The 15,058-nt window shown below is 38.9% G+C and overlaps 1 protein-coding gene across 1 annotated transcript in view; it reads left to right on the top strand.

Annotated features, from left to right (window-relative positions):
* Window positions 1-6,101: 6,101 nt before the first annotated feature.
* LOC124573711 overlaps window positions 6,102-15,058 on the top strand; it is a 121,480-nt gene continuing 112,523 nt past the window's right edge. Inside the window, exons 1-3 of the mRNA XM_047131140.1 lie at window positions 6,102-6,173; window positions 6,460-6,577; window positions 9,604-9,675. Of these exons, the coding sequence (XP_046987096.1) occupies window positions 6,102-6,173; window positions 6,460-6,577; window positions 9,604-9,675 (262 nt within the window). The remainder of the gene's footprint in view (window positions 6,174-6,459; window positions 6,578-9,603; window positions 9,676-15,058) is intronic.

Below are 15,058 nucleotides of genomic sequence, written 5' to 3'. Positions count from 1 at the left end.
TGAAGTTTGAACCTAAAGTAATGTGTTCATGATGCAAGCAAGAAAGTGTATCGAAAACTGGTGGTACTGTGCCAATTATGGGAATGAAGTTTTTCATGTAAAAATTGTTACTATTTCATTGTGCTATTACTCTTCAAAAGTTGGTGGAAATGTTTAATTAAAAATAATTGTGGACACAACTCTCTCATTCAACATGTTTATGAAATATATGTAACTGAAGTGAGCGGTAGTTGAAAATTAAACTTTGTTAGCATGTTGAAATTCGATACATAAATAATCCTGTTATCAAAATTTCAGATGTGCCAAGATATGGAAAGTCATACTTTGAGGGAGATTTCCAAAGACGACTGTCGAAGGAAGGCTCTGTTGGTGAGTAAATTTGTTTAGTTCAATCACTGAATTAAGCATTTTGTAATCACTCATGGTATTTTCACTTTGAATAATTGGAATCATGGTAGATGTAACATTGAATCGGTCTTGAAATGTTGTTTCATTGGTTTAAGGACATAGTTTGTGGCAGGTATAAGAAACTATTCTTGATTATGAGGAGAGGGTTCACTTGCAGAAAGAACTCTGTTATGGGTTGATGTTTCCATCCGTGCAGGTCTGTATCTTTAGGTAAAGAACCAGGCAGAAGGTGTTAAACAGTGGAGAGTATAGAAAGCTATTGTACAAAGTTGTGGTGACATTGTTACTCATAAGTATAAAACTGTTCCATAAAGAAACATTTTAATTCTTTGTGATCCCAAAGATTTTGGGAGTTATACTGCAAGAGCATTAACTGACATTTAGTTTAAATAGTTATGTTATCTGCCAGTGCTTCTGAATTTCTTTGTCATCACAAGACATGATATTTTTTAATGGGAAGAGAAGGAAGTTGTGTGAACTTGAATACATTGAATGTAAAGTATTTTAAGACGCCTGGGGGGGGATAAAAAGCCACTTCATTTTATCCAGTGTTTCTTTATCTACGTCACTTTTTTATATTTAGATTGCTTCTGGTCCTTGTAGGATTACAATGGTGTATTGTAAAGTGGTACATTGTGAATATAAATTTACAAAATTAAGAAAAATCGAAAAGTAACTTAGGTTCCAGTAGTGATGACATGATTTAAAAAAGAAATGAGACTACTCTCATTCATAAATATTTGTTGTAATGTAAATCTGTGTAGCCTCTTGAAGGATGACAAGCAGAAAGGTTATGAATAGCAAGGACAAGCAGAAGGGTTCTATGTAGCAGAAAAGTTGAATTCATTCTCTCCTCCCTCTCTCGCTGCCTGCCTGTGTCAAGTGCAGTGCAGTGCAGTCCAGTCCATCAGTCACTTACTCTACACCTTCTTCCCCTTTCTGCCCCCCCCCCCCCCACCGTGCGCGCGTCCTTTTGTGTGTGTGTGTGTGTGTGTGTGTGTGTGTGTGTGTGTGTGTGTGTCGAGGGGGGGGGGGGGAAGGCGGCAAGTGGCCCTACTTTTATCTTTTATGCTAGTTGTAAATGTTTTGTAAGCAGACAGATTTACAACATTTATCAAGTTTGTTTTGTACCATGCCTCATAGATTATTTTTTCCAGCAGAGTGCAACATAATGAGTGTAGTAAATTGTTTGCCTACTGCCACAGATTTGACTGATGAACAATAAACTTGTTGCAGCATAGTGACAGAGTTCAGGCATGGACTAACGTGCTATGACAGATAGTACCTTAATAATGGGAGCAATCAAGTATAGTGTAATAAGAAGATACAGAACTAGTAGTCTACATTATGCCTGAAGTCGCATGGACAAACGTGAATATGTCATTTATTTAGGAATAGTCAAACAAGAGGTTTTGGAAGATTTTTCCTTTTTATTTCTGTATCGTACAAGAGCCTTCATTGTTTAAACAATTGCTTGTATCTGGTCAGTGATAAATCGGAAAATATTTCAAACAGTGACATCTGACGAGCTTTTTTAGGTGTCGCTTTGTAAAGGCCTTGGGGTTTATGGCTTTTATGCACTTTACTGGCATTGTAATGTGTCTTGGGTTTGAGCTGGAACCAGAATTTTTAACCTGATAAAATGTATTCACAATAGTTAACAAATATTTGCTGCCAGAAGTCAATTACATAGCACAGCTTATCATACCATTCAGCAGAACATACTCTTATACTGTGACGTTACTGTTAAAGTATCTTTGAATTCCATGTATGTAAAGATTCATTGCAATTTAACAAAATGATATTCTCTTGAAGTAGGAAGTTTTGAATTGAATAACTGTGGCCTGAAAAACAACATTTGCCACTTCCAAGGGAGTTGTAATGACGAAGAACTTAGTACAAAATTACATGGCTATTTGTGTTGCCCATTAACACTGACATTTTGAGTGCTTACGTGTTTAATGCATCATTTGAATACTTTTCTTTTCAGAACTGCAGTATTAGTATTTATGACTGAGGCAGGGACTAGTACATCTCACATTTAGAAATTCTTCCTTTGCATCTGCTATGTAAAATTGGTTGCTAGGTCCAATAGCCTTGTGCTGTTAGAATCAATCATGTGAAGATCACTGGGGCAATGGTGCAGTTTAGGTGTCTTTTTCTTCAGGTATAAGTTGTTACTGACAGTCAATGTTTGAACTCACATACATGTAATGTATTTAATATTGCAATATGAACATCATTAAAATTTTAAATTGCAATTCATTTTGCCACTTTTGTGGAGAGACATCTGATCACAAAGAAGAAATTATTATAAAATATGTAGTTATGTGGAAGCCAAATTTATAAAGAGCTTCACAGATTCATGAAAGAAACACCGGAAGTAAGATTTATAGCTCTGAGAGTGTAACAGAAGTTTATCTCTTGTCACAACAAGGTGGAGACGCTGGTTCTCGATATAGAGCGTGTGTGCATTGTGCACAGTTCAGAGTGGAGATTTGGGAGTGAGAGGTAGATAAGGGAATCTTGTTCAGGGTTAGTTATGATAGAGTAAGAAAGTATAGCAGAAGGGGTTATGTTTTGGTGGGTGAGGGGTGAAGTTATGATGAGGGCAGTAAGGTTTAATGAGATGGTGATGGGCATAGAGGTAGGTGAATGAGAGGATTGGTTATCATACAGCAATGAAGTTTGAACCTAAGGTAATGTGTTCATGATGCAAGCAAGAAAGTGTATCGAAAACTGGTGGTACTGTGCCAATTATGGGAATGAAGTTTTTCATGTAAAAATTGTTACTATTTCATTGTGCTATTACTCTTCAAAAGTTGGTGGAAATGTTTAATTAAAAATAATTGTGGACACAACTCTCTCATTCAACATGTTTATGAAATATATGTAACTGAAGTGAGCGGTAGTTGAAAATTAAACTTTGTTAGCATGTTGAAATTCGATACATAAATAATCCTGTTATCAAAATTTCAGATGTGCCAAGATATGGAAAGTCATACTTTGAGGGAGATTTCCAAAGACGACTGTCGAAGGAAGGCTCTGTTGGTGAGTAAATTTGTTTAGTTCAATCACTGAATTAAGCATTTTGTAATCACTCATGGTATTTTCACTTTGAATAATTGGAATCATGGTAGATGTAACATTGAATCGGTCTTGAAATGTTGTTTCATTGGTTTAAGGACATAGTTTGTGGCAGGTATAAGAAACTATTCTTGATTATGAGGAGAGGGTTCACTTGCAGAAAGAACTCTGTTATGGGTTGATGTTTCCATCCGTGCAGGTCTGTATCTTTAGGTAAAGAACCAGGCAGAAGGTGTTAAACAGTGGAGAGTATAGAAAGCTATTGTACAAAGTTGTGGTGACATTGTTACTCATAAGTATAAAACTGTTCCATAAAGAAACATTTTAATTCTTTGTGATCCCAAAGATTTTGGGAGTTATACTGCAAGAGCATTAACTGACATTTAGTTTAAATAGTTATGTTATCTGCCAGTGCTTCTGAATTTCTTTGTCATCACAAGACATGATATTTTTTAATGGGAAGAGAAGGAAGTTGTGTGAACTTGAATACATTGAATGTAAAGTATTTTAAGACGCCTGGGGGGGGATAAAAAGCCACTTCATTTTATCTAGTGTTTCTTTATCTACGTCACTTTTTTATATTTAGATTGCTTCTGGTCCTTGTAGGATTACAATGGTGTATTGTAAAGTGGTACATTGTGAATATAAATTTACAAAATTAAGAAAAATCGAAAAGTAACTTAGGTTCCAGTAGTGATGACATGATTTAAAAAAGAAATGAGACTACTCTCATTCATAAATATTTGTTGTAATGTAAATCTGTGTAGCCTCTTGAAGGATGACAAGCAGAAAGGTTATGAATAGCAAGGACAAGCAGAAGGGTTCTATGTAGCAGAAAAGTTGAATTCATTCTCTCCTCCCTCTCTCGCTGCCTGCCTGTGTCAAGTGCAGTGCAGTGCAGTCCAGTCCATCAGTCACTTACTCTACACCTTCTTCCCCTTCCTGCCCCCCCCCCCCCCCCACCGTGCGCGCGTCCTTTTGTGTGTGTGTGTGTGTGTGTGTGTGTGTGTGTGTGTGTGTGTGTGTGTGTGTGTGTGTGTGTGTGTGTGTCGGGGGGGGGGGGGGGGGAAGGCGGCAAGTGGCCCTACTTTTATCTTTTATGCTAGTTGTAAATGTTTTGTAAGCAGACAGATTTACAACATTTATCAAGTTTGTTTTGTACCATGCCTCATAGATTATTTTTTCCAGCAGAGTGCAACATAATGAGTGTAGTAAATTGTTTGCCTACTGCCACAGATTTGACTGATGAACAATAAACTTGTTGCAGCATAGTGACAGAGTTCAGGCATGGACTAACGTGCTATGACAGATAGTACCTTAATAATGGGAGCAATCAAGTATAGTGTAATAAGAAGATACAGAACTAGTAGTCTACATTATGCCTGAAGTCGCATGGACAAACGTGAATATGTCATTTATTTAGGAATAGTCAAACAAGAGGTTTTGGAAGATTTTTCCTTTTTATTTCTGTATCGTACAAGAGCCTTCATTGTTTAAACAATTGCTTGTATCTGGTCAGTGATAAATCAGAAAATATTTCAAACAGTGACATCTGACGAGCTTTTTTAGGTGTCGCTTTGTAAAGGCCTTGGGGTTTATGGCTTTTATGCACTTTACTGGCATTGTAATGTGTCTTGGGTTTGAGCTGGAACCAGAATTTTTAACCTGATAAAATGTATTCACAATAGTTAACAAATATTTGCTGCCAGAAGTCAATTACATAGCACAGCTTATCATACCATTCAGCAGAACATACTCTTATACTGTGACGTTACTGTTAAAGTATCTTTGAATTCCATGTATGTAAAGATTCATTGCAATTTAACAAAATGATATTCTCTTGAAGTAGGAAGTTTTGAATTGAATAACTGTGGCCTGAAAAACAACATTTGCCACTTCCAAGGGAGTTGTAATGACGAAGAACTTAGTACAAAATTACATGGCTATTTGTGTTGCCCATTAATACTGACATTTTGAGTGCTTACGTGTTTAATGCATCATTTGAATACTTTTCTTTTCAGAACTGCAGTATTAGTATTTATGACTGAGGCAGGGACTAGTACATCTCACATTTAGAAATTCTTCCTTTGCATCTGCTATGTAAAATTGGTTGCTAGGTCCAATAGCCTTGTGCTGTTAGAATCAATCATGTGAAGATCACTGGGGCAATGGTGCAGTTTAGGTGTCTTTTTCTTCAGGTATAAGTTGTTACTGACAGTCAATGTTTGAACTCACATACATGTAATGTATTTAATATTGCAATATGAACATCATTAAAATTTTAAATTGCAATTCATTTTGCCACTTTTGTGGAGAGACATCTGATCACAAAGAAGAAATTATTATAAAATATGTAGTTATGTGGAAGCCAAATTTATAAAGAGCTTCACAGATTCATGAAAGAAACACCGGAAGTAAGATTTATAGCTCTGAGAGTGTAACAGAAGTTTATCTCTTGTCACAACAAGGTGGAGACGCTGGTTCTCGATATAGAGCGTGTGTGCATTGTGCACAGTTCAGAGTGGAGATTTGGGAGTGAGAGGTAGATAAGGGAATCTTGTTCAGGGTTAGTTATGATAGAGTAAGAAAGTATAGCAGAAGGGGTTATGTTTTGGTGGGTGAGGGGTGAAGTTATGATGAGGGCAGTAAGGTTTAATGAGATGGTGATGGGCATAGAGGTAGGTGAATGAGAGGATTGGTTATCATGCAGCAATGAAGTTTGAACCTAAAGTAATGTGTTCATGATGCAAGCAAGAAAGTGTATCGAAAACTGGTGGTACTGTGCCAATTATGGGAATGAAGTTTTTCATGTAAAAATTGTTACTATTTCATTGTGCTATTACTCTTCAAAAGTTGGTGGAAATGTTTAATTAAAAATAATTGTGGACACAACTCTCTCATTCAACATGTTTATGAAGTATATGTAACTGAAGTGAGCGGTAGTTGAAAATTAAACTTTGTTAGCATGTTGAAATTCGATACATAAATAATCCTGTTATCAAAATTTCAGATGTGCCAAGATATGGAAAGTCATACTTTGAGGGAGATTTCCAAAGACGACTGTCGAAGGAAGGCTCTGTTGGTGAGTAAATTTGTTTAGTTCAGTCACTGAATTAAGCATTTTGTAATCACTCATGGTATTTTCACTTTGAATAATTGGAATCATGGTAGATGTAACATTGAATCGGTCTTGAAATGTTGTTTCATTGGTTTAAGGACATAGTTTGTGGCAGGTATAAGAAACTATTCTTGATTATGAGGAGAGGGTTCACTTGCAGAAAGAACTCTGTTATGGGTTGATGTTTCCATCCGTGCAGGTCTGTATCTTTAGGTAAAGAACCAGGCAGAAGGTGTTAAACAGTGGAGAGTATAGAAAGCTATTGTACAAAGTTGTGGTGACATTGTTACTCATAAGTATAAAACTGTTCCATAAAGAAACATTTTAATTCTTTGTGATCCCAAAGATTTTGGGAGTTATACTGCAAGAGCATTAACTGACATTTAGTTTAAATAGTTATGTTATCTGCCAGTACTTCTGAATTTCTTTGTCATCACAAGACATGATATTTTTTAATGGGAAGAGAAGGAAGTTGTGTGAACTTGAATACATTGAATGTAAAGTATTTTAAGACGCCTGGGGGGGGGATAAAAAGCCACTTCATTTTATCCAGTGTTTCTTTATCTACGTCACTTTTTTATATTTAGATTGCTTCTGGTCCTTGTAGGATTACAATGGTGTATTGTAAAGTGGTACATTGTGAATATAAATTTACAAAATTAAGAAAAATCGAAAAGTAACTTAGGTTCCAGTAGTGATGACATGATTTAAAAAAGAAATGAGACTACTCTCATTCATAAATATTTGTTGTAATGTAAATCTGTGTAGCCTCTTGAAGGATGACAAGCAGAAAGGTTATGAATAGCAAGGACAAGCAGAAGGGTTCTATGTAGCAGAAAAGTTGAATTCATTCTCTCCTCCCTCTCTCGCTGCCTGCCTGTGTCAAGTGCAGTGCAGTGCAGTCCAGTCCATCAGTCACTTACTCTACACCTTCTTCCCCTTCCTGCCCCCCCCCCCCCCCCCACCATGCGCGCGTCCTTTTGTGTGTGTGTGTGTGTGTGTGTGTGTGTGTGTGTGTGTGTGTGTGTGTGTGTCGGGAGGGGGGGGGGGGGGGGGAAGGCGGCAAGTGGCCCTACTTTTATCTTTTATGCTAGTTGTAAATGTTTTGTAAGCAGACAGATTTACAACATTTATCAAGTTTGTTTTGTACCATGCCTCATAGATTATTTTTTCCAGCAGAGTGCAACATAATGAGTGTAGTAAATTGTTTGCCTACTGCCACAGATTTGACTGATGAACAATAAACTTGTTGCAGCATAGTGACAGAGTTCAGGCATGGACTAACGTGCTATGACAGATAGTACCTTAATAATGGGAGCAATCAAGTATAGTGTAATAAGAAGATACAGAACTAGTAGTCTACATTATGCCTGAAGTCGCATGGACAAACGTGAATATGTCATTTATTTAGGAATAGTCAAACAAGAGGTTTTGGAAGATTTTTCCTTTTTATTTCTGTATCGTACAAGAGCCTTCATTGTTTAAACAATTGCTTGTATCTGGTCAGTGATAAATCGGAAAATATTTCAAACAGTGACATCTGACGAGCTTTTTTAGGTGTCGCTTTGTAAAGGCCTTGGGGTTTATGGCTTTTATGCACTTTACTGGCATTGTAATGTGTCTTGGGTTTGAGCTGGAACCAGAATTTTTAACCTGATAAAATGTATTCACAATAGTTAACAAATATTTGCTGCCAGAAGTCAATTACATAGCACAGCTTATCATACCATTCAGCAGAACATACTCTTATACTGTGACGTTACTGTTAAAGTATCTTTGAATTCCATGTATGTAAAGATTCATTGCAATTTAACAAAATGATATTCTCTTGAAGTAGGAAGTTTTGAATTGAATAACTGTGGCCTGAAAAACAACATTTGCCACTTCCAAGGGAGTTGTAATGACGAAGAACTTAGTACAAAATTACATGGCTATTTGTGTTGCCCATTAATACTGACATTTTGAGTGCTTACGTGTTTAATGCATCATTTGAATACTTTTCTTTTCAGAACTGCAGTATTAGTATTTATGACTGAGGCAGGGACTAGTACATCTCACATTTAGAAATTCTTCCTTTGCATCTGCTATGTAAAATTGGTTGCTAGGTCCAATAGCCTTGTGCTGTTAGAATCAATCATGTGAAGATCACTGGGGCAATGGTGCAGTTTAGGTGTCTTTTTCTTCAGGTATAAGTTGTTACTGACAGTCAATGTTTGAACTCACATACATGTAATGTATTTAATATTGCAATATGAACATCATTAAAATTTTAAATTGCAATTCATTTTGCCACTTTTGTGGAGAGACATCTGATCACAAAGAAGAAATTATTATAAAATATGTAGTTATGTGGAAGCCAAATTTATAAAGAGCTTCACAGATTCATGAAAGAAACACCGGAAGTAAGATTTATAGCTCTGAGAGTGTAACAGAAGTTTATCTCTTGTCACAACAAGGTGGAGACGCTGGTTCTCGATATAGAGCGTGTGTGCATTGTGCACAGTTCAGAGTGGAGATTTGGGAGCGAGAGGTAGATAAGGGAATCTTGTTCAGGGTTAGTTATGATAGATTGGCTTGTGGGGTGGGGGAGTGAAGTTATGATGAGGGCAGTAAGGTTTAATGAGACGGTGATGGGCATAGAGGTAGGTGGATAAGAGGATTGGTTATCATACAGCAATGAAGTTTGAACTTAAAGTAGGGTTCTCTGAATAGTAATTCATTCATGGTGCTTGCAAGAAAGTGTATCGTAAACTGGTGGTAGTGTGCCAATTATTGGAATGAAGTTTTTCATGTTACATTGTTACTATTTCATTGTGCTATTACTCTTCAAAAGTTGGTGGCAATGTTTAATTAAAAATAACTGTGGACACAACTCTCTCATTCAACATGTTTATGAAGTATATGTAACTGAAGTGAGCGGTAGTTGAAAATTAAACTTTGTTAGCATGTTGAAATTTGATACATAAATAATCCTGTTACCAAAATTTCAGATGTGCCAAGATATGGAAAGTCATACTTTGAGGGAGATTTCCAAAGACGACTGTCGAAGGAAGGCTCTGTTGGTGAGTAAATTTGTTTAGTTCAGTCACTGAATTAAGCATTTTGTAATCACTCATGGTATTTTCACTTTGAATAATTGGAATCATGGTAGATGTAACATTGAATCGGTCTTGAAATGTTGTTTCATTGGTTTAAGAACATAGTTTGTGGCAGGTATAAGAAATTATTCTTGATTATGAGGAGAGGGTTCACTTGCAGAAAGAACTCTGTTATGGGTTGATGTTTCCATCCGTGCAGGTCTGTATCTTTAGGTAAAGAACCAGGCAGAAGGTGTTAAACAGTGGAGAGTATAGGAAGCTATTGTACAAAGTTTGTGGTGACATTCTTACTCATAGGTATAAAACTATTCCGTAAAGAAACATTTTAATTCTTTTGTATCCATAAGATTTTGGGAGTTATACTGCAAGAGCATTAACTGACATTTAGTTTAAATTGTTATGTTATCTGCCAGTGCTTCTGAATTTCTTTGCCATCACAAGACATGATATTTTTTAATCGGAAGAGAAGGAAGTTGTGTGAACTTGAATACATTGAATGTAAAGTATTTTAAGATGCCTGGGGGGGGGGAAATAAAAGAAAAAGCCACTTCATTTTATCCAGTGTTTCATTTGTGACTGTATTACATTCGTAAAATAAAGAACAACCGCCTTAAGTCACAATCATGCTTTTATATCAATGCACAGTGCGTTTCGTTCCATGGGTGCTCATCTATAGCTGTTTTGACAGTCCACATCAATTTTTTTTCAGATTTAGATTGCTTCTGGTCCTGTTATGATTGCAATGGTGCATTACGAAGTGGTGCATTGTGAATATAAATTTACAAAATTAAGGAAAATTGAAAAAGAACTTGGTTTCCAGTAGTGCAGACATGATTTAAAAGAAAAAGAGAGAGAGAGAGAGAGAGAGAGAGAGAGAGAGAGAGAGAGAGAGAGAGAGAGAGAGAGAGAGAACTCTCATACTTAAATATTTGTTGTAACGTAGAAACAGCAGAGCTCCTATATATCCTCTTGGAAGATGACAAGCAGAAATTTTATGAATGGCAGTGACAAGCAGCGGATCGCTAGACTACAATTCAAGCAAGTCGTATTAATGAATTTTTATTACAGTAAGATAAATGACAATACTTAACTGTGAAAAATTTACAATGAGATATCGCAAGCAAAGGGTGACATGAAACACAACCAGTCTCTTTAGTATATACAATTTGTAACACAAGAGAAGAAATACAGTTCCTAAGTCACTGCAATAGAGCTCGTAGAACGGCTAGTCTTTAACTGGGCCATGGCCAGCCCGTGGCACTTATGTGCTCTTTGTGTAGATGCCGCTGCTGTCTCGTCGTCGTCCTAGACAGGGGTCAGTCAGCGTACTATTGGCTGACGTCTTCTCCACAGCCCTCTCTGCTCTAACATTCTTGACCACGTGTTGTATTGTCGCACAACATCAGCATGCCACATCTCGTCTGCTGCATCAGGAGTTATCAGCTGCAGACAAGAGCAATGGTAACGTTACCAGTGACAGTGCCACGAAATCAAAGTACCTGAACACGGTTTTGTTGTGTCTTACCCACTCGTCAACTATGGGGTGCCTTGGAAACTTGCTTTGTTGGATCCCTAGACAACAATTCAAGCAAACTGTATTAATGAATTTTTATTACAGTAAGATAAATAACAATACTTAACTTTGAGAAATTTACAGTGAGATGTTGCAAGCAAAGGATGACATGAAACACAAGCAATGTCTTCAGTATATACAATTTGTAACACAAGAGAAGAAATACAGTTCCTAGGTTGCTGCTATAGAGCATGTAGAATGGCTAGTTTTCAACTGAGCTGCGGCCAGGCGGCGTGGCACTTATGTCCTCTTTGTGTAGTTGGCGCTGCTGTTTTGTTGTCATCCTAGACAGGGTTCGGTCAGCGTACTATTGGCTGACGTCTTCTCCACAGCCCTCTCTGCTCTAACGGTTTTGACCAACATGCTGATACTTGACGTTACGCCGCAACATTCCACCCCTCAAAGCGATGGACCATCGTTGTATTCATAGCTCGACAATGGCAGGAGAGCAGTAGTGTGGATGCTGTGCTGGACCGGAATCTGTGGCTACAGGCTACATCAGGCTTCCGGTTGTACACTGCCATCTGGCCTTTGCTCTGTCAGAAGAGTCCCCCGGAAAATGACCAGCAGGGTACGCGTCCACCTCCTGAGGACCATAACCAGATGTAGAAGGTGTCAGCTGCAACGGCGTCGTCAGGTCTAGCTCCATTGGTAGGCCGAGAGGAGGCAGAGGCTCAGACTCCATTGGGGGATCCCGCGGTGTTGTGATGACACCTTCTGGTGGCTGCGGTGGCCGCGCTGTCCTCGAGATCCATGAGTCTGGGGGGAGAGACACAGATGGATCACCGTGCACATGACAGTGACGAATTTGATTGTGATGTCGGCGCTGCAATCTGTCTGGGTCTGATAGGAGATAAATGCATGTGCTGCTTCACGCGCGCCTTCTGCTACTGCTAAAAACCTTGTAAAACACAATATCATGCAGCGCGAAACGTTACTTGTGGCCTTCCTTTGGTACCGGATGCTGAGGAGGGTGGAGCAGTGTCCGATGGTGGCGGCCGTGAAGAAATTCTGCTGGCGATGGTCCATCTCATGGATGCGAATGATAGGAGGCAATAAAAAGTTGCAATTCATGCTCCCTGATTTGTGCAGTGTGAAGTATGGCCATCTGCTGCTTGAAGGTCCTGACGCAAACCTTCAGGGCAAAAAATAGAGGGCAACACCTGAATTGTGCTGCATGATGCTGTCAAGGTCATTGGCACAGCAAAGGGAAACTTGCGATAAGAGTCTACCACAATCATCCAACGAGTGTTCTGAAAAGATCTCGCAAAGTCTATGTGCACACTTTGTCATGATGATTGCCACTTAGGCCAGCAGAAAATTTTTGTGGTGGAATGGACTGATTTTCCTTACAAGTGTGACACTGTGATGTCCTCTGTTCTTTTTGGGTGTCCATACGCTGCTATGTACAGTGGCGATGCACTAACTGTATTGTACGAACAATCCCCCCGTGTCCTTGGTGAAGTAACTGCAACACTCCGCCCCCCCCCCCCCCCCCCCCAAAGCTTTGGGGATCAACACACATGACTGTCCACTGTCATTTCAAACAAGAATCACACCTTCCTGTATAGCGAGGCTATGCCGAAGTCCAAAGTATCGGCGCACTACAGCATTCTTCATGCTATACAGTGAGCGAGACCAAGTTGTATGAATGTGTTTTAGCAAAATGTTCAAACCTGAATCAGTTTCTGTGGCCTGTGCAATTTTCCTATAGTTCAGAGGAAAGGATTGAAGCAATTCAGAATCCTGAGCATTCCATATCAGGGCCAACCAGAAGACATGAAAGTGCATCTGCATTGCCATGTTGGGCTGTCTGACGACATACAATCTCGTACTGGTATGGAGACAACAACAAAGACCATCTTTGCAATTTTAGGGCAGTTCATACAGGAACTGGCTTGTGATCTATTACTAAGTAGAATATCCTGTCATACAAATAGTGGTGGAATTTGGTGACACCATACACAATAATCAATGCCTCTTTCTCCATTTGCGAGTAGTTACACTGAGCTTGGGACAATACTTTTGATGTGAAAGCAGTAGGTCTGCCGTTATCACCAGTTCTGTGCAAAAGTAATGCGCCAACTCTATAAGAGGAAGCATCAACTTGCAACACAACTGGTTTGTCGGGATCAAAGTGCACCAAACATCGATCACTAAGCAATGCATCTTTTAAGTTTTTGAAAAGCTTCTTGGCACTCATCTGTCCAAAAAAAGGGGACATTCTTGCGATGCAAGCGAGCTGCAATTTGTGGAGCATTCGGTATGAACCGAATGTAGTATTTAGTTTTCCCTAAGACTGACTGCAATTCTGCGACATTGGGAGGGACTGGCAAATCTCGTATCGCTAACAAATGCAACTGAAGAGGATGTACACCTTAGCTGTTTATGAGATGACCAAGATACTACAACTCAGGTTTAAAAAAATAACACTTGCCCAGTCTACACTTTAGTCCTGCATTAGATGACACACGAAACAAAGCACTTAAATTTGCAATGTGTTCTTAAGATGCACGACCTGCTATGACAATACTGTCCAAATAATTTCAGCAGTTTGGCACTTGAGCAGTCAGCTGTTCCAAATACCGTTGGAAAATGACCAGTATTACAAGCAGACAGATGGAGTTATGATGGGTAGTCCGTTGTCTCCTGTGATCGCAAATTTGTTTATGGAAGACTTCGAGGAACGTGCATTGGAGTCGACGCCTTCGAAACCCGCCTGTTTCTTTAGATATGTTGATGATACCTTTGTTGTTTGGCCTCATGGTAGGGAGAATTTGAATGCCTTTCTAGAACATCTGAACTTGATCCACCTGAACATTCGTTTTACGATGGAGGTGGAAGAGGATGGTTGCCTTCCCTTTCTTGACGTGTTGGTTAGGAGGAAGGATGATGTATCATTGGGACATGCTGTCTACAAGAAACATACTCACACCTATTGTACTTACAGGGCTAATAGTTGTCACCATCCGGCTCAGAGTGAAGGGGTACTTCGTACCTTGGTACACAGGGCACATGTCGTTTCTGACACTGAGACTTTGCCAGCTGACCTGTCCCATCTTGAAGTTACATTTCGTCAAAATGGTTATAGTGATAGACAGATTGAACGTGTGTTGCACTATCAACCAACTGTACATCGGATGATTAATGGTAATTCTGAGTCGACACCTAAGTCTACTGCCTTTTTACCATACATAGGAAACACTTCCAACAAGATCGGTTGTATTTTACAGAAATATGATGTGAAATGTGTTTTCTGACCTCCACTTAAAATTAGAGCATTTTGAGTTCTGTTAAGGATGATCTTGGTCTGCATGAGACCAGTGTATATCGCATTCCTTGTAGCTGTGGCATGGCATATATTGGTCAAACCATCAGGACCATGGAGGATCAATGTACTGAGCATAAATGGCACACACGATTACAGCAGCCAAGTAAATCTGTTATTGCTGAACATTGCTTGTATACTTGTCACCCCATGTTATGTAACAACACCGAGATATTGGCATGCACGTCCAGCTATTGGGACAGTGTTATTAAGGAGGCAGTTGAGATTAAATTAGCGAGCAACCCCGTTAACAGGGATGGAGGTTTTTGTTTAAACTCTGTTTGGAATCCGGCTCTCTCCCTTGTCGAAAAACAGAGGGACAGAGCCAATGCTACCTCACCTCTGAGTTCATAGTCTATCGATAGCTCTGACTTTGGTCATCTTTGGTGGCACTAGTGTTGAGCGTGTGTATTATCTTTCATGCATCAGACCGAGAACTGAGGATT

This window comes from Schistocerca americana, unplaced genomic scaffold (genome assembly GCF_021461395.2).
Source record: "Schistocerca americana isolate TAMUIC-IGC-003095 unplaced genomic scaffold, iqSchAmer2.1 HiC_scaffold_187, whole genome shotgun sequence".
Lineage (NCBI taxonomy): Eukaryota > Metazoa > Arthropoda > Insecta > Orthoptera > Acrididae > Schistocerca > Schistocerca americana.
The sequence above is the reverse complement of the archived record's forward strand: the minus strand, read 5'-3'. Positions and strand labels throughout refer to the sequence as shown.